Here is a 25,066-nt window from a genome sequence, read left to right on the forward strand (position 1 = left end):
TTGGCTCTGATTTCCGAAGGAAGGACCGACTGACCCCTCCACAGAGGGCCCCTCCCTGCCTCTGCCCCAGTGTGGACACTTTGTGCCTCGAGAGAAGCAGCTGCCAAAGGTCCCTGTGAGAAAAGGAAGACTCCAAATCTGCCCACATGTTTTGTGCCCTGCCCACAAACAGTGTAGCCGAACCTGCTCCAGCGTGGACAGGGCAGGTAGAAAGAGCCTCGGGGAAGGAGGAGCACCTTTTACCTCTGTCTCCAAACTAGCGCTCCTTCCCTACTTCATTCATTTCCAAGTCTCGGTGAGGCGGGTGCCCTGTCACCCCCAGACCTGATCCCAGCATCCCTGCCAAGAGCCCAGTTCTGGGGCACAAAGGAGCAAGGAGGGCACTGGCTGCTGGTCTAGGACCACCGCCCTAAAGTAGACAGGCTGCTCAGTCACCCCAATAAATCCCATGGCTTCAAACTGCCCCGGCACTGCCAGGAGCCAGGCCATTTCCTGAGGGTGGCCACAGGCAGACGTGGTCACAGGGCTGGTTGGAAAAGAGGCTGGATCCTGCTTTGCAGGCTCAAAGCCCCCGGGGCCAGGAGTTCAAGGTCCCAGGGGAGGGCGGCCTCCTTCGCTGCACCTTCCCGTCGCTTCCATCCGTGCGCGCTGGGCTTGGGGCAGCACCCAGCGCCCCATCGTGCCTCAGTTTACCCCAATGCCTGAAAAACACCTCCCGCCCGACGGAGGCATAACTGGCCACTTCGCCCTGACGGCCCAGCCCACCCAGGCGACGGACGGGGCACCGGGCAAGCGGATGGCCGCACGGGCCCCCTCCCCCGACCCGTCTCTCCCGTCGCGGAGAGCGGCAGGAATACCGCGAGAGTTCGCCCCCTCCCCCCCACAGTAAAACTGTCAAAGGTGGGAGGGGCGGGAGCGCGCATGTGCGCAGCGCGGCGCGCAGCCTGCGCCGCCCGGACCCCGCGCCCCGCGCCCCGGCCCGGCCCGGCCCCGGCCTCCGCCCGGCCCCGGCCCGCTGGGCGCCGCAGGTAAGCGCCCGGCCGCGCTCCCGGCCGCGACCCCGGGCGGCCCCCGCGCTGGCCGCGCCCTCGACCCTGACCCCGCGCGCAGGTCGGGGGGCCGGACCCGGAGCCCCCGCCCGCCGCCCCCGCCGCGCCCGGACCCCCGCGCCGCGCCCCGCGCCCCGCGCCGGCGTCGCGTCCCTGCCTCCTTCTTCTCCAGAAAAAGTCGCCATTTTGGTTCACTGCCTTTGGGCCCCCCCCTCCCCAGGCGCCCGGGATCGGCCCTTCCGGGGCCACGCCGGGCCCGCACCCGCCGCAGGTGACAGGTGGGTGGCGAGGCCAGCCCCCAGGTGTGCGCCCCCTGGCCGGCCTCATCCGCGCGCCCGGGCCTAGGCCGGGGTCCCAGGCCGAGCGGCCTGGGCCGCGGTCCCACCGCCAGCGTCGCCTGCGGTCAGCGCGAGGCGCTCCTGTTCCCCCCTCCAGAGGGTCCCACCTCTGCGACCCTGCTGGCCCCTCTGGGGAGGGGCGAGCCCTTTCTCCTCCTGGTGCGGGAGTCGCAGGCCTTGAATGGAAGGGGAGTCTCTGCCTCCTAGGCCAGCCCTGGTCCCGGGGGCTCCCAACTCCGAATTCTCCACCCAAGCTGGAGGAAGACTGGAAAGGTGGGGCTCAGCAGGTACCCACAGTCTCCTCCGCTGGGGTCAAAAGGGCGCTGGCATGTCTCCTTGGAAGTATCAGTGTGAGGGCTTCCAGAGAAGTTTATTTGGAGCCCTCTGGACCCTTACTGACCCCAGGCCCAGGATATAGGCAGCCCCCTGACAATGGGCAGTGACTGCCCCCATCTCTGATCTCAGTCTACCCAGATGGCCTCTGGACCACCTAGGCACAGCACATCCCTCCTCTTCTCTCTGTTAGAAGTTAGGAGACTTTCCTGGCGGTCCAGTGGTTAAGACGCCACGCTTCCACTGCAGGGGGCACCGGTTCAATCCCTGGTTGGGGAATGAAGATCCCACATGCTGTGTGGGAGGGGTAACCTGCCCACATTCCGCCCCGCCTTCTTCTGTGGCCTTAAGCGTCCCTGCGGGAGGACCCAAAAGGGCTGAACTCAGAGTCGTCCCAGCTCTCAGAGCCTGGGGTCCCCCAGCAGAATGGGCCCACTGAAGCCCAGCCTCAGTCGGCGGAATGTTCTCTGTGGCCAGGGGCCTGTGGTCTCTGGAGTGGCGCTGGTGGGCCTGTAGGTTGGGGGCAGAGAGTCTCTTGAGGGTGGAGGTGAGGAGGAGGTCAGCCAGGTGGAGAGCGGCTGAGGGACCCAGCATGAGGCGTCCGTCTGGTCGGAGGGGCCCCGGCGGGAAACAAAGCAGGGCAGGGGGTCAGGGAGGGTGGCTCAGCTGGCACAGGGACCAGAAGCCAGTGCTGCAGGGTCATTGGTCTGCTACCCCTGGAGAGGGTGTGTGCGCAGTTGGGGAGTGGGCTGGGGCCCTCAGTGCCCACCTTGGCCATCTTCCAGCTGTGTCCTGGGGAGAAGGATGTGAGGGCACCCACCTGGGCCCCAGAGCGTGGCCTTGGGTCTGGGTGGGGCTGTGGGGGAAGGTGTTTCTAGGTGCTGGGCCAGCACAGCCTGTGAGCCGGCAGCCACGCTGGTGTCATAATTGGCCCCCAAGGGGTGTCCCTGGCCTCCTCCCCTGGGGCACTCCGCCTCTCCTGGAGCCATCCCCAGCTAAGCGCCAGGTACGAGGTGCATGAGAGGCGCATGATTCTCTCGCTCTCTGGGATTGTGTGTCTGGAGGCAGGGAGCCCCCCGGAGCTGGTGAAGGTCTCAGGACAGGGCTAGATTCTTCCTTGCTGATAGGGTTTTCTGGGTCATCCAGGGAGACTTTGGCTGAGCAGCCCCTCCCCTAAACCGGAACACGCCCCGCCCATCCACCCCGTCACCTGCTTTCCCTTGTGGCCAAAAATACAGGCGGGCGGGCTCCCCTTCCTCAGGCCGGAGAGCGGGCCTGTCTGGGGCAGGGTCAAGAGCAGCCCATTTCAAGTCCTGAGTTGGGCCCAATGGACCTCATGGGCCTGTCCGCTTGCTCTGCAGAGATGACCGATCCCTTCTGTGTTGGAGGAGGCCGCCGGCTCCCGGGGTCCAGCAAGAGTGGGCCTGGGAGGGATGGCGGCCGGAATGAGGTCCGACTTCCCATGCTCCACGACCCACCGAAGCTGGGTAAGAGGAGCCAGGGCAAGGTCAACTCCAGGTGGTCACGGGCAGCCAGTGCTGGGTGTGGGCCTCCCTGGATGTCCAGCTCCTGGGCGCCCAGCCTCGGCTCCTGAGAGGCTTCCCGGGGTGGGGGCAGCCTGGGGCCCTGGGTGGACCACGGCCTCCTGCCCCTCGTGCCTCAGTGCAGGGGAAATGAGGCTCCTTCCAAGCGGGACCAGCCCCCTGGGTGGCAGACAAGGCTGCAGGGAATGCAGCCTCTGAGCCTTGGTGTGTTGTGTGCTGCAGGGCTGCCGGTAGTCCGGGGTGGGCCGACAGTGCCCAGCCAGGCCCCGCTCTGCTTTGACCCGGGAAGTCCAGCCAGCGACAGAACGGAAGGGAAGAAAAAGGGGCGTCCGAAAGCCGAGAACCAGGCACTCCGAGACATTCCTGTGAGCTCCCCAAGGGCCGGGTGGGGCTCTTGCAGGGTCTGCCGGGGAGCCCACCGCCTTGGCAGGCTGGCCCGCTGCGTGTCCAGTGCCGAGCCCTCAGCCCGGATCCACTGGCTGCTCTGTGTGCGAGGGCTTCGAGAGGCGGCCTGGGGCCCAGCGGGTCCTGTGCGGGGCTCCCGCCGGCCTGGGGACAGTGCTGAGTCGGGGGCTGGCCAGCAGAGGCCTGGGTGGCTGCAGGGTCAGCAGCCTGGCCTTTCCCGTGCCCAGCTCTCCCTGATGAACCAGTGGAAAGACGAGTTCAAGGCGCACTCGAGGGTGAAGTGTCCAAACGCTGGGTGTTGGCTGGAGTTCCCCAGCATCTACGGGCTCAAGTACCACTACCAGCGGTGCCAAGGGGTAAGGGGCTGCGGCCTGGGGAAGGGGAGGCCTGGGGCCCACCCTGCCCTGGCTGTTGGCTTGGGGGTGTCCACGCCTGCCCTCTCCACCCAGGGTGCCATCTCAGAAAGGCTGACCTTTCCCTGCCCCTTCTGTGAGGCTGCATTCACCTCTAAGACCCAGCTGGAGAAGCACCGGATTTGGAACCACATGGACCGACCCCTGCCTGCCCCCAAGCCTGGGCCAGTCAGCCGGCCAGTCACCGTCAGTCGGCCCGTTGGGGTCAGCAAGCCCATTGGAGTAAGCAAACCTGTCACTATCAGCAAGCCCATCGGCATCAGCAAGCCAGTGACGGTCAGCCGGCCCGTGCCGGTCACCAAGCCAGTGACAGTCAGCAGGCCTGTGCCGGTCGCCAAACCAGTGACGGTCACCAAACCAGTGACGGCCAGCAGGCCCGTGCCAGTCACCAAGGCTGTGCCGGTCACTAGGCCTGTGCCAGTCAACAAGCCTATACCAGTCACCAGGTCTGTGCCAATTGCCAAGCCAGTAACAGTCAACAAACCGGTGCCGGTCACCAAACCAGTGACCATCAACAAGCCGGTGTCTGTGACAAAGCTTGTGACAGTTACGAAACCCGTGCCAGTTGCGAAGCCGGTGACGGTCAGCAGGCCCATTGTGGTCAGTAAGCCGGTGACGGTCAGCAGGCCCCTTGCCATCAGCAGACACACGCCGCCCTGCAAGATGGTGCTGCTGGCCAAGTCTGAGAACAAGGCTCCTCGGGCCGCGGGTAGGAGCAGCGGTAAGAAAAGGTATGGGGACTCCTGCTGGGCTGGGGTTGGGTGTCCCCGGCTGCAGCTCAGGGGTAACAGGGCCCAGAGCGGGCCCTCCCGCCCCTTACCTCCCTGCTCTCTGCAGGGCTGCAGAAGGCCTGGATGCCTGCCCCCTCCCGCCCAAGCAGGCGAGGCCGGAGAACGGGGAGTACGGCCCGTCCACCACAGACCAGAGCTCAGCCTTCCAGCTGAGCACAGACCCCAGCAGCAGCCCCCTTTCTCTGGGCAGCAGACCCTTGGGGGGCAAGGAGGCGCCGAGGGCCGCGGGCCCCGTGTCCCCGCCTGAGGAGGGTGCAGAGCGCACAAAGCACAGTAAGACGAGAGCAGGGGGCAGCGGCCGGGCGGGGGCAGCGGCCAGCCGGCCCGAGCCTCCCAATGGTTATTTGACCAGAGCCCTGTTCTCTGTTTTCTCTCCCCCGAGTCAGGAAGGAAACAGAAGACACCCAAGAAGTTTACGGGTGAACAGCCCTCCATCTCAGGGACTTTCGGACTCAAAGGTGAGGCCTGGACCAGCCGGGCACCTGTGGGGCCAAGCACACGCGGTGGCCGTGCCCTCAGCCTGCACCTGCCCCTCCCCCGTGTGCACGTAGGCCTGGCCAAGGCGGAGGACAAAGCCCGCATCCACCGCGCCAAGAAGCAGGAGGGGCCGGTCCCCGAGGAGGTGCGGAAGAGGGGACCAGCCCCCACCAGCGCTGTCAGCAAGGAGGTGCCGGCCCCCGGGGCCCACCCAGCCCCAGGTGGGAGCTGCCGGGTGGCGGGGCACAGGCCGGGTCTTGAGGGTGGGGCAGGTCCCGAGCCGCGGGGACGGGGACCGAGCGCCGAGCGTGGACCCTGGGTTCTGTGCTTGGCGTCCAGGGCATCTGGGAGCTCCTGCCTGCCCCTGAGGCCCTGGCCCTGCTCCACAGGTGGCCCTGAGGGGCAGTGGCAACGGGCCATCCACGAGCGGGGGGAGGCCGTCTGCCCCACCTGCAACGTGGTCACCCGAAAGACCCTCGTGGGGCTCAAGAAGCACATGGACGTGTGTCAGAAGGCAAGGCTGCCCCCGGTGTCTGGGAGGGGAGGCACCCCAGGGCCGGGTTCTCACGAGCGCGCGCCCGTCTGCAGCTGCAGGACGCACTGAAGTGCCAGCATTGCCGGAAGCAGTTCAAGTCCAAGGCGGGCCTCAACTACCACACCATGGCCGAGCACAGCGCCAAGGTACGCCCCTGTGCCCAGCTGCCGTCGGGCCCTGCCCACTGGCCGCTGGCCTCCCCCCCGCGCCTGCCCAGCTCTGACTGCTGGCCGCTCACTAGCAGAGCTTAGGGACGTCCGTGGCCACAGCCCCTGGGCAGGGGCGGGGCCCTGTGGTGGCGGGGGCACTGAAGCTGGCCTGCCCCGCAGCCCTGTGACGCCGAGGCCTCGGAGGCGAGCGAGCGCGAGGAGCGGGAGCGGCTGCGGAAGGTGCTGAAGCAGGTGGGGCGGCTGCGCTGCCCCCAGGAGGTCAGTGGGCCGCGTGGGTGCGGGCGCCAGGCGGGACGGGGCCCGCCGCTCTCCGGCCACTCACCTGCCCCCGGAACCCCAGGGCTGCGGGGCCGCCTTCTCTAGCCTCATGGGCTACCAGTACCACCAGCGACGCTGCGGGAAGCCGCCCTGCGAGGTGGAGACCCCTTCCTTCCCCTGCACCCACTGCGGCAAGACCTACCGCTCCAAGGCCGGCCACGACTACCACGTGCGCTCGGAGCATGCGGCCCCGGTGAGCGGCCCACAGCCCGGCCTCCTGTCCCTCGGGCCCCAGGCAGGCGCGCCCGTGTGCTGCTTGCCACGTGTGCTCCGCCTTCCCTCCCAGGGGCCCACGTGCATCATGGGTCGGGGGGAGTGAGCCTGGGATGGGCTTCCGTGTCCCCCGTGCGCTCGCTCGCACGTTCTCTCTGTGGCATGTGCCGCGTGGCTCCCGTGGCTCATCCGGCCTCCCCCTCCCCGCCCCCGCAGCCCCCCGAGGAGCCTGCGGACAAGGCCCCCGAGGCTGAGGACCTGTTGGGCGTCGAGCGGACCCCCAGCGGCCGCATCCGCCGCACGTCGGCCCAGGTCGCTGTGTTCCACCTGCAGGAGATTGCGGAGGACGAGCTGGCCCGAGACTGGACCAAGCGGCGGATGAAGGACGACCTGGTGCCCGAGACCGCGCGGGTGAGCCCAGCCTCCCCGTCGCTGAGCCTGAGGCCCCCGTGACCTGGGAGGGCGTGGTTGGGGCTTTCTCAGCTCAGCAGGGAGCATCTGGGTCACCTCCAGCCCAAGCCCCGGGCTTACCCTGGCACCTGCCCGCGTCTGCAGCTCAACTACACGCGGCCCGGCCTTCCTGTGCTGAGCCCCCAGCTGCTGGAGGAGTGGAAGAATGAGGTCAAGGAGAAGGGCCACGTCAACTGCCCCAATGATGTGAGCCAGGGAGGCTGGGCAGGCATGGGAACGCTGGGACTCAGGACGGAGGGCCCAGGGGTGGCCTTGGGGGGAGCCCTCCACGTGGCCCCTGCAGGGTCCTCAGACGGAGCCCCACAGGCAGAGGGGCCTTGCTTGACCTCAGCCCTAGCGGCCCAGCCTGCCCACACCCCTGGGCAGGGGTGACTCCTGGGATCAAGTCCCCCCACTTGCCCCAGATGGGCCCCAGGTCCCCCGGGCTGGGCAAGGGGTGCACACTGGTTGGGGGGCACCTGCCGGAGGGCCCGCCCCCACGGTCGCCTCCTGCCCCCAGTGCTGCGAAGCCATCTACTCCAGCGTGTCCGGCCTCAAGGCCCATCTGGCCAGCTGCAGCAAGGTCAGTGTCCAGGCCCTCCCGGCGTCCAGGCGTGCGTGCTTGGTGCTCCCAGCTGCCCCCCAGGGGTCCGCACACACCGGGTGTGCGCCCCTGCCCCTGTGGGGCGGGGCCAGCGCAGCCCCGGACACTCACCGCCTCCGGCCCCAGCTGTCAGTCACTCAGTCTCGGGTGGTTCTGCCTACGGGGGTTCCTCGTCTGTGCCGGGACGGCCCGACCTGGGCTTGGGGTAAGGGCCCTCGGCAAAGGGCTGCGACCCTTCCCAGGAGCAGCTGCCTCTTCTCACCCTCTCCTTGCTTCCCGCCTCCCCTGCCGTGGGGGCACCTTGGTGATCCTGCCACAGGGTGGCTTCGTGGGTCCCCAGAGCACACCTGTCAGGCACCCATCCAGATAAGCCACACAGGTTGGGGTGGTCCTGGCTGCATCTGGGTACTTCTGGTCCTCCAAGGGCCAGTGGTGGGGGCCCACCTCCAGGGACTGGACTGCACTGTGCCCTCCAGGGGGACCACCTGGTGGGGAAGTACTGCTGTCTGCTGTGTCCCAAGGAGTTCAGCTCCGAGAGTGGAGTCAAGTACCACATCCTCAAGGCCCACGCGGAGGTGCGTCAGGGACAGGGGCCTGGTGGGCGAGCCCTGCTGGGCCTGCGGCTGGATGCGCTGGCCCCGTGGAGGGGGCTGGGCAGGGCAGGGGCGTCAGGGTGACGGTTCTTCATTTGAGCGAGTGGGCGACGTTGAGGAATCTGCTGGTTTCTCTTCAGAGCAGCCTCCGGCTTCCCTAGAGAAGCTTGGGTGTCCCCAGGCCCCGGGTCCCCTGCCACCGCGCCCTCCAGGGTCCTGGGCCCCAGGGTTTCCATCGCTGCTTCTCTCTCCCAGAACTGGTTCCGCACTTCGGCAGACCCGCCTCCCAGACACAAGGGTCCAGACTCCCTGGTGCCCAGAAAGGAGGAGAGTCCGGCTGGCGGGAAGAAGCGAGGCCGCAAGCCCAAGGAGCGACCCCCTGAGGGTCCAGCCCCTGGGACGCCCCCCGACCGGGACGACTGGCCCCCCGGAGGCAGAGACAAGGGGGCCCGGGGCTCTGCTGGCCGGAAGGTGGGAGCCGGCAAGGCGCCGGAGAAGTGAGTTTGGAGCCTGGCAGGTGGGTGGGGCCCGGCCCCCTCTGTCCAGGGTGGGGCTCCAGAGCCTCCTGCCCTCCAGGTCTCCACCCCCCACCCCTGCCTGTTCATCTGTCCAGCGGGGGCGCCCAGCCCTCTCCCCTCCCCGAGGGTGGCCCTGCCCCACGCGGGTTGCCGCAGGGCACCTTGGGCTGGGGCTCCCGGGAGGGCCAGGGCAGCTGCAGAAGTGCAATAGTCTGGAGGGACCTTCACGGGCCGGCAAGCGGAAGGGCTCCAGCCTGGGCTTCGGTGCTGGCGCGGCATGGAGCAGGCAGATGGCCTTCCGGTCCTCGGCGTGTGAGCTCCGTGCCCCATCTGCTTTCTCGGGCCCGAGGCTCGGGGGTCCCTGGTGGCCCGTGGTTCTGGGCTGATGAGGGTACCTGAGCAGCCTCACCTCGTGACCCGACACTGGAACCCCGGCACCCCCCAGCTACCTCCCGGGACAGACCCCAAGTCTGACAGCTGCCGTGCTGACCTGCCCGCCCCACCGCACCCCACTCCACCCCCACCCCGCCGTCTTTTGGTTCCTGCACTTCTGCTCTCTACCTCTCCAGGCCCACCCTCCCCTGCGGTGCAGCCCCGGCTGTGCTCGGGCCCTGCCCCACTGGCCCGTGCCCATCGTGGTGGCAGAGGCAGCCCTGCTCCACCGTCCCCAGGAGTGCTCCCCACTTGGGGCCGGGCAGAGGCTCTGCTTCTGCCACTGCAGGGCTGTGGGGCAGGGGCCACATGAAGTGAGCTCTGGCCTCAGCCTCCAGCCTCGCTAATGCCACTGGCCCGAGTCGGGTAGCCTGATGGGTTTAGGGATGGGCCAGTCTGGGTTCCGGGGTCACCCGGGGCCCACGGGCATGAGGGGCGGGGACCTGGGGCCTGGCTCGAGTAGTGACCACTGTGGGAAGCAGCCTCTGTCGCTGGCCTGGGTTGGCCCATGGCCAAGCTCCCATGGGAGCCTCCTTCCCCCTTTTTTAGCTGCTCCTTCGTTTCTGGTTGTGTGGCCTTTTGATGTGAGAGCCAAAGGCCCGGGGGGAGCTTGGCCAAGGTCACAGTAGGTTGGTGGCGGCTCCAAGTCCCTGTCTTGGCTCCCTTTGGTGCCCTGAGGGCAGCGAGGTCTGTAGGTTGGGTCAGGTGGAGTCCAGGGCACCCTGAGGATGCAGCCACATGGTTTCTGACCTCCTGCCTGGGCCCCACCTTCCAACCGTGGCATCACTGGGACGGGGAGGATGCTCAGAGCTGCTGGGTTTGGATGGAGGCTGTTTTCCACTGGGGGGTGGGGGTGGGCTGAGGGCTCGGCCTTGCCGACCCTGGATGATGTGAATTTTGATATTTGCCCGTGTGCGTGTGTCTCCTGGGTGTAGTGGATGCCAGTCTTGTTGCTGTGACAAGTAACAAACCTTTTTTTTAATTCTGTTTTTTATACGAAAACTCACAACAATCTGACATTTTGGTGCTAAGGGTTTCCTGGTGCCGACGGTGGATCTGGGGGCTGGGCTGGGGTCCCTCTCCTGCTCAGGGAGGCGGTGCTGACTGGGCACCCCTCTGCCCCCCAGCTCCTGTCCTCCTCCAGTCCCTGGAGAGGAGGGGCTCCAATCTGGGCTCAGCTCTCCTCACCCTGCACTAGGGAGACAGTTTCCAGGAGGGCTTTGGGGCCGAGGCGCCGTGCTGCCCGTCTCCAGCTTCTTCCTTCAGCCAGAATGCTCTGACCCCGGGCAGTCCTGGCCTGATATGCTAGGGAGGGGGTGTGGAGACATGGACTCCCCCCACTCACGCGCACCTGATCTGATCAGGGGGTCAAGGCCTGGGCAGGTGCAGGTAATCCAGCATCAAAGGCTGAGGCAAGCAGCATGACTTCGGGGCAGGAGGGCTTTCTTTCCTGTGTTCCTGGGTGTTCCTGGGTACAGCTGGTGGAGGTAGAGGTGGGTCGGGCAGCCACTGCAGGGGCAGCTGCCGGGGGGAGGGTGGAGAGCAGGCACTGATGGGAGCCCCACGCGCACTTTGTCCTTGTCACCAATGGTTGGAGGAGGTTGGACCTCAACACCTCTGCTGGGGATAGCTGCCTGCCCCGGCCTCTCAGGTACTTGGCCCTTGGGGAGCGGGGGCTGGTTTTGGCTGGGGGATGCGTTTCATTGTCACCCCTGAAAGTCCACGTGTGGTCTCTGGCGTGGGAACCCCACCAGATACGTGGGAAGAGGTGGGGTCCTGGGTAACTTGATGTTTAGCACTTTAACCCCCTTCTTTGTCTTTAAGGTGGGCGTGGGGACTGCTGCCAAAAGTGGCGCTGGGTTGGACCCTCTCTCCCCCCTCTTCCCTCCCGGCTTCCATGCTCTGGCTGGTGGGTGGCAGCAACCAGCCGGTCCTCAGAGCCCCCCCTCCCGCAGTGGCAGAGCCCTGGGTGGCTCAGCAAGATCTGCCCACTTCCCACTCTGCTGGGAGTGCAGCCAGGTAGCCTTGACTGACCCCTTCAATGAGAGGGACTGAGCGGCAGACACCCCCCTCCATGCGGTGGGTGTGGACCCTCCCTGAGACCCCAAACCCAGGGCACAGTGTCAGGTCCCTTTCTGAAGATCTACCTCTGGCCCAGCCCACCCCCCTTGCCCTGAGAACAGGAAAGGGTCGACTCAAGGGACCGACACATCACACGAAAATAGGATGCACTTTTTTGCTCATGCAAGGGCAGATGAGTGTCCCCTGGTGTGACTGGCGGCCCTCCCAGTCGTAGGCCCCTCCTGTCCCTCGGGTTTGGAAGGGAAAGAATGGGTGCACTCTGACCCATAGAAGGGAGGGCTGTCCCGGTGTGTCCCCCTGGGTGGGCCCCAGGCAGCTGTCCTGGAGGCCTGGGGTTTTGGGGGCAGCCAGCACCTCCTGCCTGGCAGCCACACATCCTGTACTTGGGGTTTCTCGGTTTGGGTGTTTTAATGCCAGTTCTCCGTAATAAGTGCATTTCGAAAGAGAGGTTCCGGCTATCAACTTGTAACCATATATATACGTATATATTCTATCTACAAAGTGTTTATTTGCAAGATGTTTTGACGGTGAGCTCGGGCCCTGCCCGCCTTGTGACCATCTGTCCCCGGTCCTCGTCCCCGCCCCCCGGCCCCAAGTGGCACGGGGGCGGGCCATCAACTGTATGTATTAAAAATGACTGTATCAAATAAATGTTTATTGATTTTTTTCCAGGGGTTTTGTGCAGCTGAGTTTGTGTTAAAGCGCGGGTGCGGGCCTTCTGGTTTGCAGGGCGTGCGCGTCCTGGTGGGACTTGTAGTCCGCGGGGCGCGCGCAGCCTGATGGGAATTGTAGTCCTCGGGGCTCGCTGGCGGGCGCCTGGTGCCGGGCCCCGAACCACAGCTTCCGACAGCCTGTGCGGCCGGCCCCCGAGCCCCGGCCGGCCCCCGAGCCCCGCCCAGCCCGCGGAGAGGCCCCCGAGCTCATGGCTGCGCTCCCGGCCTCAGCTGAAGCCCCCCGCCCGGTGCCGCCGCCCCTAGCGGCTGGAGACGGGCCAGACCGGCTGGAGGGGAAGAGCGAGGACCGGTAGGCGCGGCGCGCCCCTCGCATCTCGTGGTGGGGGCGGCTCCGGGAGCCGAGCCTGGACCAGCGGAGGGTCCCCGGGGCCTGGCGGTGGCGGGCCCTCGCGGACGGCCGCGGGAAGGGGCCCGTGGGCAGGGCCCGCGTGGGGCCTCGGTCTGTCTCGAGCAGACGGGGTGGCGGGCCAGCGAGCACCCGGGCTGGACTGTGCGCCCGCCGGATGCTCCCAGGTGGTCAGTGCGTTCCGGGAGCCGCACGGACTCGGCCTGCCCCACTCGAGGCCAGAGGTCGTGATGCTGGGCGGCGCGATGCTCAGTGCCTTCCGACTGCCGGCCAGGCGCCGGGGGAGGGGACCCTGGAGGCTCTGGGGGCTTTGCAGGAGGGGAGGTGGTGGGGGCCGCTGTCACCTGGTTGGGGGGGCGGCTTCCGCTGTCAGCCTAGGGCCAGGCCCCAGAGGGTGACGGCCAAGCGGCGCTCGGGCGAGGGCTGGCTCCTCACTTCTGGATCTGAACCGTCCCTGGGCCAGGGCCAGCGCTGGCTCCAGGCTGGGGCCAAAGGAAACTTTTCCAGCCAGGTGCCTGTTCCTGGGAAGTGCCGTGGCCTGGACTGCTTGGGACTGTCTGGGTGCTGCCAGCAGCGCCTCTGGGCAGGAGGGGAGAGGGGTCAAAGGGGTGAGATGCCGGCAGGAAGAGGCTCCCTGGGCCTGGAGGAGCATCTTGTGTTCCTCTAGGCTCACCCCCTCCTGGGGAGCAGTGACTCCGAGCCTGGCTCAGGGTGATAGGGTGGAAGAGGGAGGACCTGAGTCTGTGACGCCTGTTAGTTCCAGAGAATCTGATGTAGCCTGAGACCAGATAAGCTCTTGAGAAGAACACTCCCTGCAGACGCAGAACGGTGGCAGCAGCCGTCTGGCTCTGCCCCGTGCACAGACCGCGTAGTGGGCATGGGTGCCCCTCACGGGGCTGGGGCAGCAGTGGTCTTCCTCTCGTCGGAGCGTGGTCCTCAGGGGACAGGAGGGGAGCCAGGGCCCATGGGGTGGCCCTGGAGCTGCCTCTGGACGTCACGGGGAAATCGCTCCCGTAACCCCTGCCTTCTCTGCGATGTTCCTCAAGCACGTGCCCTCCCCCTCCCCCGCAGTCCCTGCACGGCCCGAGGGAGCCAGAGCTGGCTCTGGTCAGTGTCCCGGTGTCTGTGCAGATGCCTCGAAACCGAGGCTCTCCCCGACCACGGCTCCGGCTTCGCCTTCCGCATCACCATGGCTGCACAGCGTGGTCTGGTCGGTCTACCTTGCCGTGGCTTCCTGTGTGCCTGTCCCTCCGGAAGGTCAGTCCGGTGAGGACGGGGACCTCGGCCTACCTTTGCACTGGACATGCTGGTGGACAAGTGAGCACCTCGCAGTGGTGACAGGGTACCCCTCGGGCTGTCCCTTGGTGAGGTCCAGGTGGGCACGGGTCTGGGGGCTGCCGCTGGGCGACTGGAAGGAAGCCCGCTGGACTCGCCTAGAGCAGCAGGGAAGGAGGGGGTCCCACAGGGCGATTTCCAATGGGTGGGGTGGGGTGGGGCCAGTGCAAGTTCCTGGAGCCTGTTGCACCCCTTTAGGGCTGCAGCCCCCCCAGCCCCCCAGTTCTCTCCCTGCTCTGAGAAAGCTGCCCTGATTTCCCTGTCCCTGAGCCAGTCTGGGACGGCCCCGCCTCCCCAGGCCAGGCCCCAGCGGGCCAGCTCCTCCCTCCTGCTTCTGGCTTCATTTGACTCACTCCCCCTCCCGGAGATTTTCCTAAAGCAGGACAGGGCATCAGGGCTCCTCAGACCCCGGTGGGCAGGGCCGCAGCAGGAGGGAGCAGCTACCGCGCGGCAGGCCTGTCACCCCGAGGCAGCGCCCGGGACCCCAAGTGAAACTCCTTCTCCCCTGAGCCCCCGCCAGCCGTCTCCACGTGGATGCTGTGGGAAGCCGACTAGAAAAGCTGGCGTGTGGGCTGGATCAATCACAGGGAGGGGGCCGGGGACCGGGACGGGAGTGAACGCTGCAGCCGCCCACCTCTGCCTCCTGCTGCCAGGCTGGGGCGTGGCTGTGTCCCCAGCTGAGCGCTGAGCACGGGTGGCCTTGGGGGACGTGCTGGAGCCTTCGTGTGGGGGGGGGGGGGCGGGCAGTTATTCTCGGAGGAGGCCTCAGCCGGGTAGAGTTTCAGGTTGTTTATGCCTCTCGGAGGCACCTGGGGGCAGGGGTGCTCAGCTCAGCTCCGCTGCGCTGACAGCTTGGAGGCCAAGAGACACCTCTGATTTCCCTGTCCCGCTGGGGGGGTGCGGGGGTGGGCCCTGCCGTCCCCGGCAGACCAGGGGTCTGCAGCTTTCTCCAGGCTGCTCTAGAGGAGGGGGGCACAGTGGTCCTCAGCCAGCCCTGGGTGGGCAGTGTGCCAGCCTGAGCACAGGAGGGGCAGTTCACGCCTGATGCTGGCCTGAGGTTGGCCTGGCTGTTCTGGGCAGCTCAGTGCTATTAATATCAGGCCAGCACACAGCCCCCAGCCGGGTGATCCTCTTATGCCCGTAGCCTCGGCCTCTGAGTCTGGCGCCGGGTGCTGTTGCTTCGGCCTCTCACCTGTTGGCCCCCCGCCTCCCAGGGGACAGCCTCTGCCAGCCAGGGCCTGGACCCCACTTCAGCCTCTCACCTGCTGTGCTGCCCACCCGTGGAGGAGCAGTCCAGGGGGCTCCTGAGCTGTCCTGGGGGTCTGCCAGGGCTCTAAGAGGCAGTGTGGTGGTGCCCTGCACACACCTGGGATCACCCTGCTGTCCCGGTTTCCCCTGTGTCCTGGCCATGAGCAGCGCCCCAGCTTACCCTGGCATCAGGGTCTCAGGGTGCTGGACCCTTGGAGCAGAAGGCAGGTGAGTGGCAGGCCTGCTGTCTTCCGGTGACGATGCCCATCTTTGCTGCGTCTCGGCCACCCCCAGCCCCGTGTGCCGTGTCTAGTGGACACATCAGGGCAGAGACAGGCCAGGCAGGTGCTCGTGGGGACCAGCTGCCGGCTTTGCTTGGGGCTCTCAGTTACCAGCCGGCCTGTGTCCATGTGGCTCATAACCCTTCGGTTGAAATTGCCTTTTGTCCCTGTGGCTGGCAGCACCCTGTCCATCTGTGAGCAGGGAGGTGAAGTTTTGCCCATGTCACAGTTTGTCCCATTGTGAAAATGGGGTGAGGCTTGCTCTGAGGGCGCAGTGAGCTTTGTCCCTGGCTTTGAGAGAGAGCCGGGCTTTTGGAGGAGGCAGTGGAGCTGGACGTGGTTGCAGAACTGGCCTGATGCCGTTCAGGCCTATTGCAAGCCCTTGGACGGGCGGATTTCTGGCAAGGTCATCCCTGGCTAACCTTCGGCTCTTCCCTGAAGAGGTGTCTGTCCCAGGCTGTCGGTGCCACAGGCCTTGGAAGTCGTCCGTGGTAGTGGTCGTCGTCACCTCAGTAGGACAAGGGTCAGTCACAGAGAGGGGTGAGGGCTCCTGCCGAGAGGCCAGGGCACCAGCCTGGGGTGATTTCAGCAGGGGCACGGGAGCAGCGCCAGCCCAGGCCTCCCATCCCACGTCAGCCCCGCGAGGCCGTCTGGCCGTCCGTGAGCGTGCTGGGCACAAGGGCGGGTTAGCTGGGGCACTGAGGCCCCAGCTCCTCTGCAAACCAGGTTTTCTGTGTTGGCTTTTCCTCCCCGGGTAGGAGGCACAGAGTGGACTCTTTCCTCTGGGGCTGTGCGGAGCTCCCCTCCCCGGCTATAGGCTGTCGGTCATCTCCAGGGTCTGTGGGTCGCTTGCGGGGAGGGCAGCTGTGTGTGAGCCCCGGGGGCCCCGTGCTCGCTGTTGGCGGATAAGTGCGTCCAGGGGAACGGCCAGCGCTGCCCTCCGGCCGGGGCTCGAAGACACCACTGCTTGTGCTCCGTCCACCTCCTGCTTGGCCGAGTGGGACATCAAGTGAGCCGTCACTGCCCCGTCATCTGGGTGTCCCACTGTGGTGTTGGCTCCACGGACGAGTGATTGCTGCTTCCAGAGGCAACACAGGCGGCCAGGGGTTCCCGGGACTCTCTCCCCACGCCGTCCAGTGACGGAGGAGCGAGGCGGCCCGGTGCTCTCTGTCCCCTGGACGGTGCTGCACGCCTCCTGTCACATCCAATGGCCGGCTTTCCTGCTGCGTAACGTGTGCTGACACGGCCCTCTGTGCCCTCGAGAGCTGCTGGTGTGGCTCATCACGTGTTAGGCCTGAGCTAATCCCTTCCACTGCTCCCCCCCGCCCCCCCCCCGCCCCACACGCGTGTGCACACAGGCGCCGTCCTCCTGGCTCTTGGCAACGCTGGGTGTGCTGGGAGCACCGCACAGCTGGAGACGCCAGTGTTCCTGGCGGGGGATGCTCGGGCCACCCCGAGCAGGCCAGTTTCACAGCACCCTGCGCCCTGGCCGTTACAGCAGGCTGTAGACGTGACAGCGAGCTTCAAGGACAGACAGAGGCTTGGTTTAGTTTTGGATAAAGCAGGGGCGTGTGCTCATAAAACACGAAAACCTGGCGGAAGTCCTTGCTCCTGCCCTTGGTGGCCGTCTCTGTGCACGCGTCTCACAGGCTCACGCTGGCTTTTACGGCTCGGGGAGCTTTGCCTCGAGGATGCCTTCCGTGTGTGGCTCCTCCCCAGGTTCCCGCCTGTGTCCCAAGCAGCATCCATCACTGGGGCTCCAGCCGCGGGTGGACACACGTCCTGCCAGGGTTGTCCGGTGCACCCCCAGGTTCCCGGTACTTTCTTCCCGCCTAGACGATCAGCTTGCCTTCGGAGTCTCTGGGGCAGGTCTGCAAGCTGCCGCTGTGAGCGGTCTCTCTCTCAGGCAGTGGTGGAAGTGCCTTCTCCCTAAGCTGGTCCTGCCCCCGGGGCCACCTTCACACCGGGTCTGCGTCCCAGCCTCTCAGCATAGACTGAGCCGGCATTGGGCAGACGCTACCTCTCGTCGGGCCCTCAGCTGAGCCGAGCCTCCCGAGCTGTTCCTGAAGGCTTTGAGGCCTTGAGGCCTTGGGCCAGTCATCACTTCCATGCCCTTTAGGGGTATAAACCTACAGAGAAGTCAGCACAGCCCCGCTCGAGTGGCGTGGCACGGCGAAAGCAGGCACACATGGCGTCTGCATCTCCCAGGCGGGTTCCCGCCTTGTGCACAGCCTCTGGGGGCCTCCGCCCTTCGGCAGGGCGCCCCGGGTCTCCCTCCCGGTCCGTCCACACGACCGCCGGCCCATCCCTTTTGTCAGCAGCCTCTGTCTCTGGAGCCCCTCTCCCTGTATGCCCTGCAGGGTGGCACAAAACTAGAGGGCCGCCCAGAGTGTGTGGGGGGAGAGGACACAGTCCTCGACAGGGTCTTGGCTTCCTCGGCGGGCCCACCTCTCCTCGCCTGCGGGAAGGGGGCCTCGTGGCCCTGCTGAGGCCCGATCCACGTGGGAGGAAGAGCTGGGCCCGTACAGCGCTCCCCTTGTGTCCTCCTTTGCCACCTGCTGTCCCTCTGGATTTGTGGACAGTGGCAGTCCGAGGCCCCCGGGCCCAGCGCACAGGCTGCAGCCAGGTTTGCTGTGTCCCGCCACGAGCCCGCTCACCTTGGCCGTGCCCACATGCCTGTGTGGAGGCACCACGTGGACCAGTCACGCCAGGCCCAGCGTGGGGTGGCAGGGGGGCTGGTGGCCCTGGGCCAAGGCAAGCGTGCCCCCACTCCCCCCAGCAGCAGCAGCAGCAACGCGGAGTCCTTGGACAGGCTTCTCCCACCTGTGGGGGCCGGGCGCTCGCCCCGGAAGCGCACCACCAGCCAGTGCAAGTCCGAGCCGCCCCTGCTGCGCACCAGCAAGCGCACCATCTACACGGCAGGGCGGCCGCCCTGGTACAACGAGCACGGCACCCAGTCCAAGGAGGCCTTCGCCATCGGTGAGCATGGCTGTGGTGTGTGGGTGGGCCGAGGCCGCCGCCCGCCCAGACCCCTGAGTGGGCGGGTCAGGCAGAACCCACCGCCATGCCCCAGCCGGTGTTTCCGTGACCCGCGCTGCTCGGGCCCCTCGGTCCAGGTCAGCCCGGGGTGGAGGCAGCGTCGGGTGATGGGCACCAGTGGGACACATCTGTGAGGCTGACCTGGGCCGCTCCGCTCAGGGTCTCTCTGCCCCTCCCCACAGGCCTGGGCGGCGGCAGTGCTTCTGGGAAGACCACTGTGGCCAGAATGATCATCGAGGCCCTGGACGTGCCCTGGGTGGTCTTGCTGTCCATGGATTCCTTCTACAAGGTAAGGGTGTCCTGCACGAGCAGCTGCCTCCATGAGGTCCACAGCTCCTGCCCCGGCCTGGGGCCTGAGCCCGCGACTGCTTCTCCTTCCGTTGCTGCTCCTCCCCCCGCAGGTGCTCCTCCCCTTGCAGGTGCTCCTCCCCTTGCAGGTGCTCACCAGGCAGCAGCAGGAGCAGGCTGCCCACAACAACTTCAACTTCGACCACCCAGATGCCTTTGATTTCGACCTCATCATCTCCACCCTCAAGAAGCTGAAGCAGGGCAAGAGTGTCAAGGTGCCCATCTACGACTTCACCACCCACAGCCGGAAGAAGGACTGGGTAGGCCCTGCAGGCTCAGCTGCACGGGGCTGGCGCAGGGGCCTCGGGGCCGCTTCAACACACAGGATTCCTTTGCAGAAAACGCTCTATGGTGCCAACGTCATCATTTTCGAGGGCATCATGGCCTTTGCTGACAAGACACTGCTGGAGGTGAGGACGGGTTGCAGGACGGATGGCCTGGCTCCCTGGTCCTCCCGTGGGACTCGCCTTACACCTGCCTCCATCCCCGTCCTGTGCCGTAGCCCCAGGGTTGGGTGAGGAACAGCCTTGTCTCCTGAACCTCACCCCCCCGAGTCAGGGTTTCGGCTGCTGTTCTCTGGGGTCCACGTGGCCGCCGAGGTCAGAGCGACGTTGGTGGCAGTGGGCTCACCTGTGGGTGTGCGTGTGTGTATTCTTGCCTGGGAGGGGGCCAGCCTCCTGCGTCTGCACTGCTTGTGAGGACATCGTCTCCCCTGGGAGGCTCTGGGCAGCTGCCCCAGGTGTGACCCCGCCCTGCCGAGGCCCGAGAGGGCCCAGCCGGCTATGCCCTTGTCCTGGCTCCTTCGCTGGTCCCGAGTGTGAGTGTGCTCATGCCCCAGGAACCCCACTGCTCGCCACGCACGCACACGCTCAACACTCCATGCACAGTGCACACCCCCACACACACGCAGCCACACCACACGCTCCCCCCCGCCCCCGCCCCGTCCAGACCCGAGAGGTGCCGCGCAGGCCTGGTCTGCTCCTGGGCCCACACGCAGACCAGACGTCTCTGCCGGAGGCCGTCCCCTGGTGCTCACTCTGGCCCTGCTGGTGACAGGGCCTTGGAGCCCCTCATATCAGGCCCTCTTCAGCGACTCACTCTCCCCGTCCAGCTCCTGGACATGAAAATCTTCGTGGACACGGACTCTGACATCCGCCTCGTGCGGCGGCTGCGCCGTGACATTAGTGAGCGGGGCCGGGACATCGAGGGTGTCATCAAGCAGTACAACAAGTTTGTGAAGCCCGCCTTCGATCAGTACATCCAGCCCACCATGCGCGTGGCGGACATCGTGGTGCCCCGGGGTGAGCCTGCGGCCCGCCTGGTGGGGGGAGGGCGGGGGCGGGCAGGCTGGACCTCACCCTCCCTCCTGTCCCAACCCAGGGAGCGGGAACACAGTGGCCATCGATCTGATCGTGCAGCACGTGCACAGCCAGCTGGAAGAGGTGAGCCGGTGTCCAGGCTCCCGCGGCCCCGCCAGCCCTGCTCCCCACTGCCACCGCCCACGGCCACCTGCCTGGGCGGCCCCCACGTTTACTGCCCTGTCGTGTGCCGGCCAGAGGCAGCTGGGCTCCCGGAGGGACCATGGGGCGCGGAGTACCTCCAGCGCCTCCAGCCTGAGCTGGGCCTCACACGGAAGGGTGTGCCCCTGTCCCTCCAGACCCTTTTGGGCCACCGTTGGGTTTTGGTGCTGCGTCCCACGTCCTGAGCATCCTAGGAGGTCACACACCCCGGGCCGGCCCAGGGCGCCACCCACCCCTCGGGCAGGCTTCATGATGGGGTGCTCGGGGCCTGCGGAACAGAGCCTCAAGTGTCCTGGCTCTGACGGCCCAGCCCAGAGGTGCCCACGCCAGAGGCCACAGGGAGCTGGCCCCCTCCCGTGGCAGGCAGCCCCCCGGGACTCTCCCGCTACGGGGCTGTGGTGTGTCTGTTCCTGGGTGGGGGTGGCCCAGCTGGCTGAGGCACACGGTGGCGACGGGCCGTGCCGTCCGGTGACTTGGAGGTGAGCAGTGCTGCCGTCACTGATGCCCCACCCCATTCCCTTGTGTCTCCCTGTGTCGCTGCCGCAGCGTGAGCTCAGTGTCAGGTAAGACTTCCCACACCTGTCTGCACAGACGGAGGCATTTCCAGCATCCACAGGGAGCTCGGAGTCTGGGTTGTCACCCAGGCAGGCAGCGAGGTCCCCTCCCACCACGCCCACCCCCTGTGGTGGACCCACCCCCGGCACAGAAGGAGTGGCGTGGTGGCCGCCACACCGCTTCTACCTGCCCTTGCCAGTAGTCGAGGGAATTAAGGCCCAGAGAGGTTAAGGTGTTTGCCCAAGTTCACACAGCACCCTGACTCTAGGCTGGCCAGACCTCTCTGGAGGCTCTTGCCCGACTTGGGGCTGGTTGTGTGGGGTCGGACCCGAGGGCACAGCTGTCCTGAGCCAGCACCGCTGTGCCCCAGGGCGGTGGCCACAGGCCTGTCCTTCAGCAGCCAGAGGGCCTGGGTCTGCAGCTTCTCTCCTTGAGCCGAGGGGCGGGTCTTTACTCCCCCAAGCGGTGCTGAGGCACCCCACCCCCCGCATCCCGGCACCCCAGCCCACCGTGGCCCTGGAGCCGAGGCACAGAGAGCCAGGAGGAGCCCCCAGGAGTCCTGGGCTGCGTGTCCTTCCTGCCCACGAGAGGGATGGGGCGCCTGTCCCCACGCAGTGGTCGGCGGAGCTGGGAAGCACCAGACCGAGCCTCCAGCTCGAGCTGCATTGGAAATGCCTCCAGGCCCGGGTGCCGGCCTCCAGCTTCCTGCCCACGCATGAGTCTTCGCTTGCCTCTCACCCGGCCCGGGGCACCTGCGGGTCTGGCCACGTCATGTCCTCTGGAAGCCTTGTTTCAGAGAAATAAAAGTTTCCAGGAAGCGTGGCTGTGGTGGGTGGGAGGGACGGACCCGCAGGGCCTTATGCAGTGGACTCTCGGGTGCTCACGGGCCCGGGGGCGCGGGCTGCAGGGTCTCCCTGCCACCAACCCGGCCTCCTGCTCTTCCTTCCCCAGGCCAGCGGTGGCCACGGAGGCCACCGTGCTCCCCGCTAAGTGGTCTTTTCTTTCTCTTCTTTTCCTCTTTGTAAACCCTGGGGTTTCCTGCCCTGTTCCCTCCCTGACCTACTCTTCGCCTCTTCACCTGGTGGGCAGAGGAAGCTGCGCTGGGATCTGTGAGGACAGAGTGCTCTGGCCGCGGTGCTGCCTGCGCGCTGTGTGCCCGGCGCTCTGCAGGCTCCGCCCCTCCCCTCCCCTCCCGCCCCGCCCGTCCCCTCCCCTCCCGCCCCGCCCCGCCCCGGCCCCCCACTCCGCCTCCTCCCCGCCCCGCCCCGCTCCAGGCTGGGGCAGCGGGGCGGTGCGAAGCCAGCTCTGCCCGCCTCTCCTGAGGGGGCCGCACAGCACCTGGGGGGAAGCCTTAGGCAGGGCTTGGCCCCAAAGCTCAGCTGTTTCCCCAGGGAGAGGTGTCCTGAGGTTGGGGTCCAGATGCCCAACTTGGGGGCTAAGATTCATCTGCACGTGTGAGGCCTCGCCCTCCCACTGCCAGGCCCTGAACGGGGAGGGGACCTGGAGCGGGAAGGGAGGCTCGCACCGCAGCCCCTGCTTCCTGGCTAACGGTCAGCCGCTCTGCCTTCCACCGTGTCCCTTAACCATTGCTTGGCTGTTACGGCGGAGGGCATCTCGGGATGGGGCCCTCCCTCCAGATCAGCAACTGGGAGGGTGGCCTCCACCCTGCACACCCACCGTGCCCACCACGACTGCCCCCTACAGTCTGCAGCGGGAGGATGGGGCTCTGGGGGAAGATGCCCCTTCTTGAGTTCCCAATCGCGTTGTGTCCCCAGGGCCGCGCTGGCCTCAGCACACCAGTGCCACCCCCTGCCCCGGACGCTGAGTGTCCTCAAGAGCACGCCGCAGGTGCGGGGCATGCACACCATCATCAGGTGAGGCCCATCCCACTCCCCCGGCCAGGCGGGCGGGCGGGGCCGACCTTCGCTAACCCCACCTGGCCCGCGTTGGCAGGGACCGGGAGACCAGCCGCGACGAGTTCATCTTCTACTCTAAGAGGCTGATGCGGCTGCTCATCGAGCACGCGCTCTCCTTCCTGCCCTTCCAGGTGCGGAGCGGGGGGAGGGAGGGGGCCGGGGGAGTAGGGGGAGGGGAGGCTCCTTGCGCTCACGCCCCGCCCCCGCCCTGCGCAGGACTGCGTCGTGCAGACCCCGCAGGGCCAGGACTACTCGGGCAAGTGCTACGCGGGGAAGCAGGTACCAGGGGCCCGACCTGGGCGACAAGGGACTGGGGCGGCCGGAAGGCGGGGGTCTGGCTAGCTCAGCCTCGTCCCCCCAGATCACAGGCGTGTCCATCCTGCGGGCCGGTGAGACCATGGAGCCTGCGCTGCGGGCCGTGTGCAAGGACGTGCGCATCGGCACGATCCTCATCCAGACCAACCAGCTCACCGGGGAGCCCGAGGTGGGGGGCCTGGGGAAGGGGGGTCCGGTGGGGGGAGGGCAGAGGTGAAGTTCTGGGGAGGGGGCGGGGCACGGGGAGCCCAGGTGCAGCCTTCGGTTTGGGCCGCCCTGACCCTGTGGCCGCCTGCAGCTCCACTACCTGCGGCTCCCCAAGGACATCAGTGACGACCACGTGATCCTGATGGACTGCACAGTGTCCACTGGCGCGGCGGCCATGATGGCGGTGCGGGTGCTGCTGGTGAGTGGGCGGGAGGGGGGCGGGCGGGCGGCGGGCGGGGGCTGGGCCCGGCTCACTCCCTCGCCGCGCCGCGCAGGACCACGACGTGCCCGAGGACAAGATCTTCCTGCTGTCGCTGCTCATGGCGGAGATGGGCGTCCACTCGGTGGCCTATGCCTTCCCGCGCGTGAGAATCATCACCACGGCGGTGGACAAGCGCGTCAACGATCTCTTCCGCATCATCCCCGGCATAGGTGAGGCTGCCCGGCCCTGTCAGTGACAGCTGGGGCGGCAGGTGGGCCTGAGCCCCCACCACAAGGACCTGCTTCTTCCCCCAGGGAACTTCGGCGACCGCTACTTCGGGACCGACGCCGTCCCCGATGGCAGCGATGAGGAGGAAGGGGGCTCTGCGGGGTAGCCGCCCTCCCTGCCCCCAACCCCTCCTGCTTCCCCGGGGCTTACAGGGTAGAGATGTTAACTTATTTTAATTAAAACACGTGTTACCGGTGTACCTTGTCTAAATATTTTGTAAAATAAAACTTGAAAATGAAGCCGTGACTGGTTAGCTGGGGTGCGGGAGTGGTGTCCTGCCTGGGCCCTGGGCTTGCGGAGTGGCCCCCAGGGCTGCCCCAATCCCCAAGTGGTGAGGCCACTGTGGAGAGGGAGGGACTGAGGAGCCTGGCCTCCGCTGGGTCCTGGTTGGGCCCCCGCCTTCCCCGCAGCAGGACAGGGGCTTCTGGTCTTGTACTTGGCTTTTCTCACCGTCCAGGGTCAGTGCAGATTTAGGAGAGGGCAGAGCTGGGCCTGCAGCTCCTGGCCGTGCTAGACTGGCCCCTTGCTGGCCACCTGGCCTGGGCCTGGGGCTCTGAGTCTTACAAGATGTCAACAGCCTCCACAGCCACTTCCCTCCCCCAGCACGTGTTTGTCCGCGGCGGGGGCGGGGCGGAAATGGGTGTGGGCGGGGATGGAGGAGGGAGTGAGGAACCGGCCCGGGCCTCAGCAGGAACCCCACTTGCAGGGGATGTGGCCGGTGCCTCACTGACCCGGCCACACCGCTCAGGGTCAGAAACCACATCCCGCCCTGCCTTTGCCGCTCCCGGGCAAGGGCACCGGCGAGGGTGCTGCCTGCCTGGCTCGAGAGCCTGATGCCGATTGATTCGCAGCTGCTGCGGGTGAGCTCTCAGAACCATCCCCCACCCGCCCCCCCCGCCTCCTGGCCTGGCTCTTGCCCTTTCCTGCCCTCCTGGTCTCCTCGGTTTCCCCTCACCTCACAAAGGCCATGTCATGGAAAAGCTTGTCATGGGGCGGGGTCAGGAAGTCCCTGGGTGGGGACCAGGCCAAGGGCAGCAGATAAAGGCGGGAGCTTGTCCAGAGGTGGCCAGGCGCCAGGGTAGAGGAGCGACACAGGCCCGAGGTCAGCAGGAGGGGCCTCTCCTCCCCAACCTGGTGAGTGGACCCTCCCCCATATCTCCAGGGCCCATTCGTTGGTTGGTTGGTTGGTTGGTTGGTTCATCCATCCTGGGCTCTGTGCCTGGAGCCTGGAGGCTGCAGCGGGCCGGGCCCTGCTCAGGTGCCGTGATGCGGCCGATACCCTGCCGTCTGGCCAGCTCTTCCCAGAGGAGCAAGGGGGCGAACCGTTGATGAGGAGCTGGGCAGGAGCTAGGTGATCCTGGGAGGGGCCCCGAGTCCAGCTAGAGGATAAGCAGCTCCCACAGAAGAAATCAGACCCGCATATGCTCATGCGTGTGCAGATGGCCACGTGGCCCCAGACACACACGT

The 25,066-nt window shown here is 66.7% G+C and overlaps 2 protein-coding genes across 5 annotated transcripts; both read left to right on the forward strand.

Moving 5' to 3' along the window:
• Positions 1 to 964: 964 nt before the first annotated feature.
• ZNF512B (zinc finger protein 512B) lies at positions 965 to 11,936 on the forward strand. Of its 4 annotated transcripts, none has more exons than XM_060119947.1 (17): positions 965 to 1,028; positions 3,082 to 3,207; positions 3,487 to 3,629; positions 3,897 to 4,025; positions 4,119 to 4,813; positions 4,920 to 5,146; positions 5,260 to 5,331; positions 5,425 to 5,571; positions 5,740 to 5,864; positions 5,939 to 6,031; positions 6,215 to 6,313; positions 6,396 to 6,566; positions 6,803 to 6,997; positions 7,142 to 7,243; positions 7,557 to 7,619; positions 8,117 to 8,215; positions 8,489 to 11,936. In XM_060119947.1, the coding sequence occupies exons 2-17, from the start codon at positions 3,084 to 3,086 to the stop codon at positions 8,732 to 8,734; spliced, it is 2,730 nt and encodes a 909-aa protein (XP_059975930.1). In that variant the 5' UTR covers positions 965 to 1,028; positions 3,082 to 3,083; the 3' UTR covers positions 8,735 to 11,936. The 4 variants fall into 4 exon arrangements, with proteins under 4 accessions (XP_059975930.1, XP_059975931.1, XP_059975929.1 ...); XM_060119948.1 differs by having other exon boundaries at positions 4,164 to 4,813; XM_060119946.1 differs by having other exon boundaries at positions 3,897 to 4,813.
• Positions 11,899 to 23,800, forward strand: UCKL1 (uridine-cytidine kinase 1 like 1). The gene is given in 17 exon segments (XM_060119949.1): positions 11,899 to 11,983; positions 11,986 to 12,066; positions 12,069 to 12,288; positions 17,989 to 18,188; positions 18,431 to 18,537; positions 18,686 to 18,856; positions 18,935 to 19,006; positions 19,708 to 19,897; positions 19,977 to 20,038; positions 20,663 to 20,679; positions 22,447 to 22,545; positions 22,625 to 22,718; positions 22,804 to 22,866; positions 22,949 to 23,071; positions 23,201 to 23,308; positions 23,385 to 23,541; positions 23,626 to 23,800. Coding segments are annotated over 17 exon segments (1,929 nt in total). The 3' UTR covers positions 23,706 to 23,800.
• The last annotated feature ends 1,266 nt before the right edge of the window (positions 23,801 to 25,066 follow it).

The sequence above is a fragment of the Mesoplodon densirostris genome, chromosome 16 (assembly GCF_025265405.1).
Source record: "Mesoplodon densirostris isolate mMesDen1 chromosome 16, mMesDen1 primary haplotype, whole genome shotgun sequence".
In the NCBI taxonomy this organism is placed as follows: Eukaryota; Metazoa; Chordata; class Mammalia; order Artiodactyla; family Ziphiidae; genus Mesoplodon; species Mesoplodon densirostris.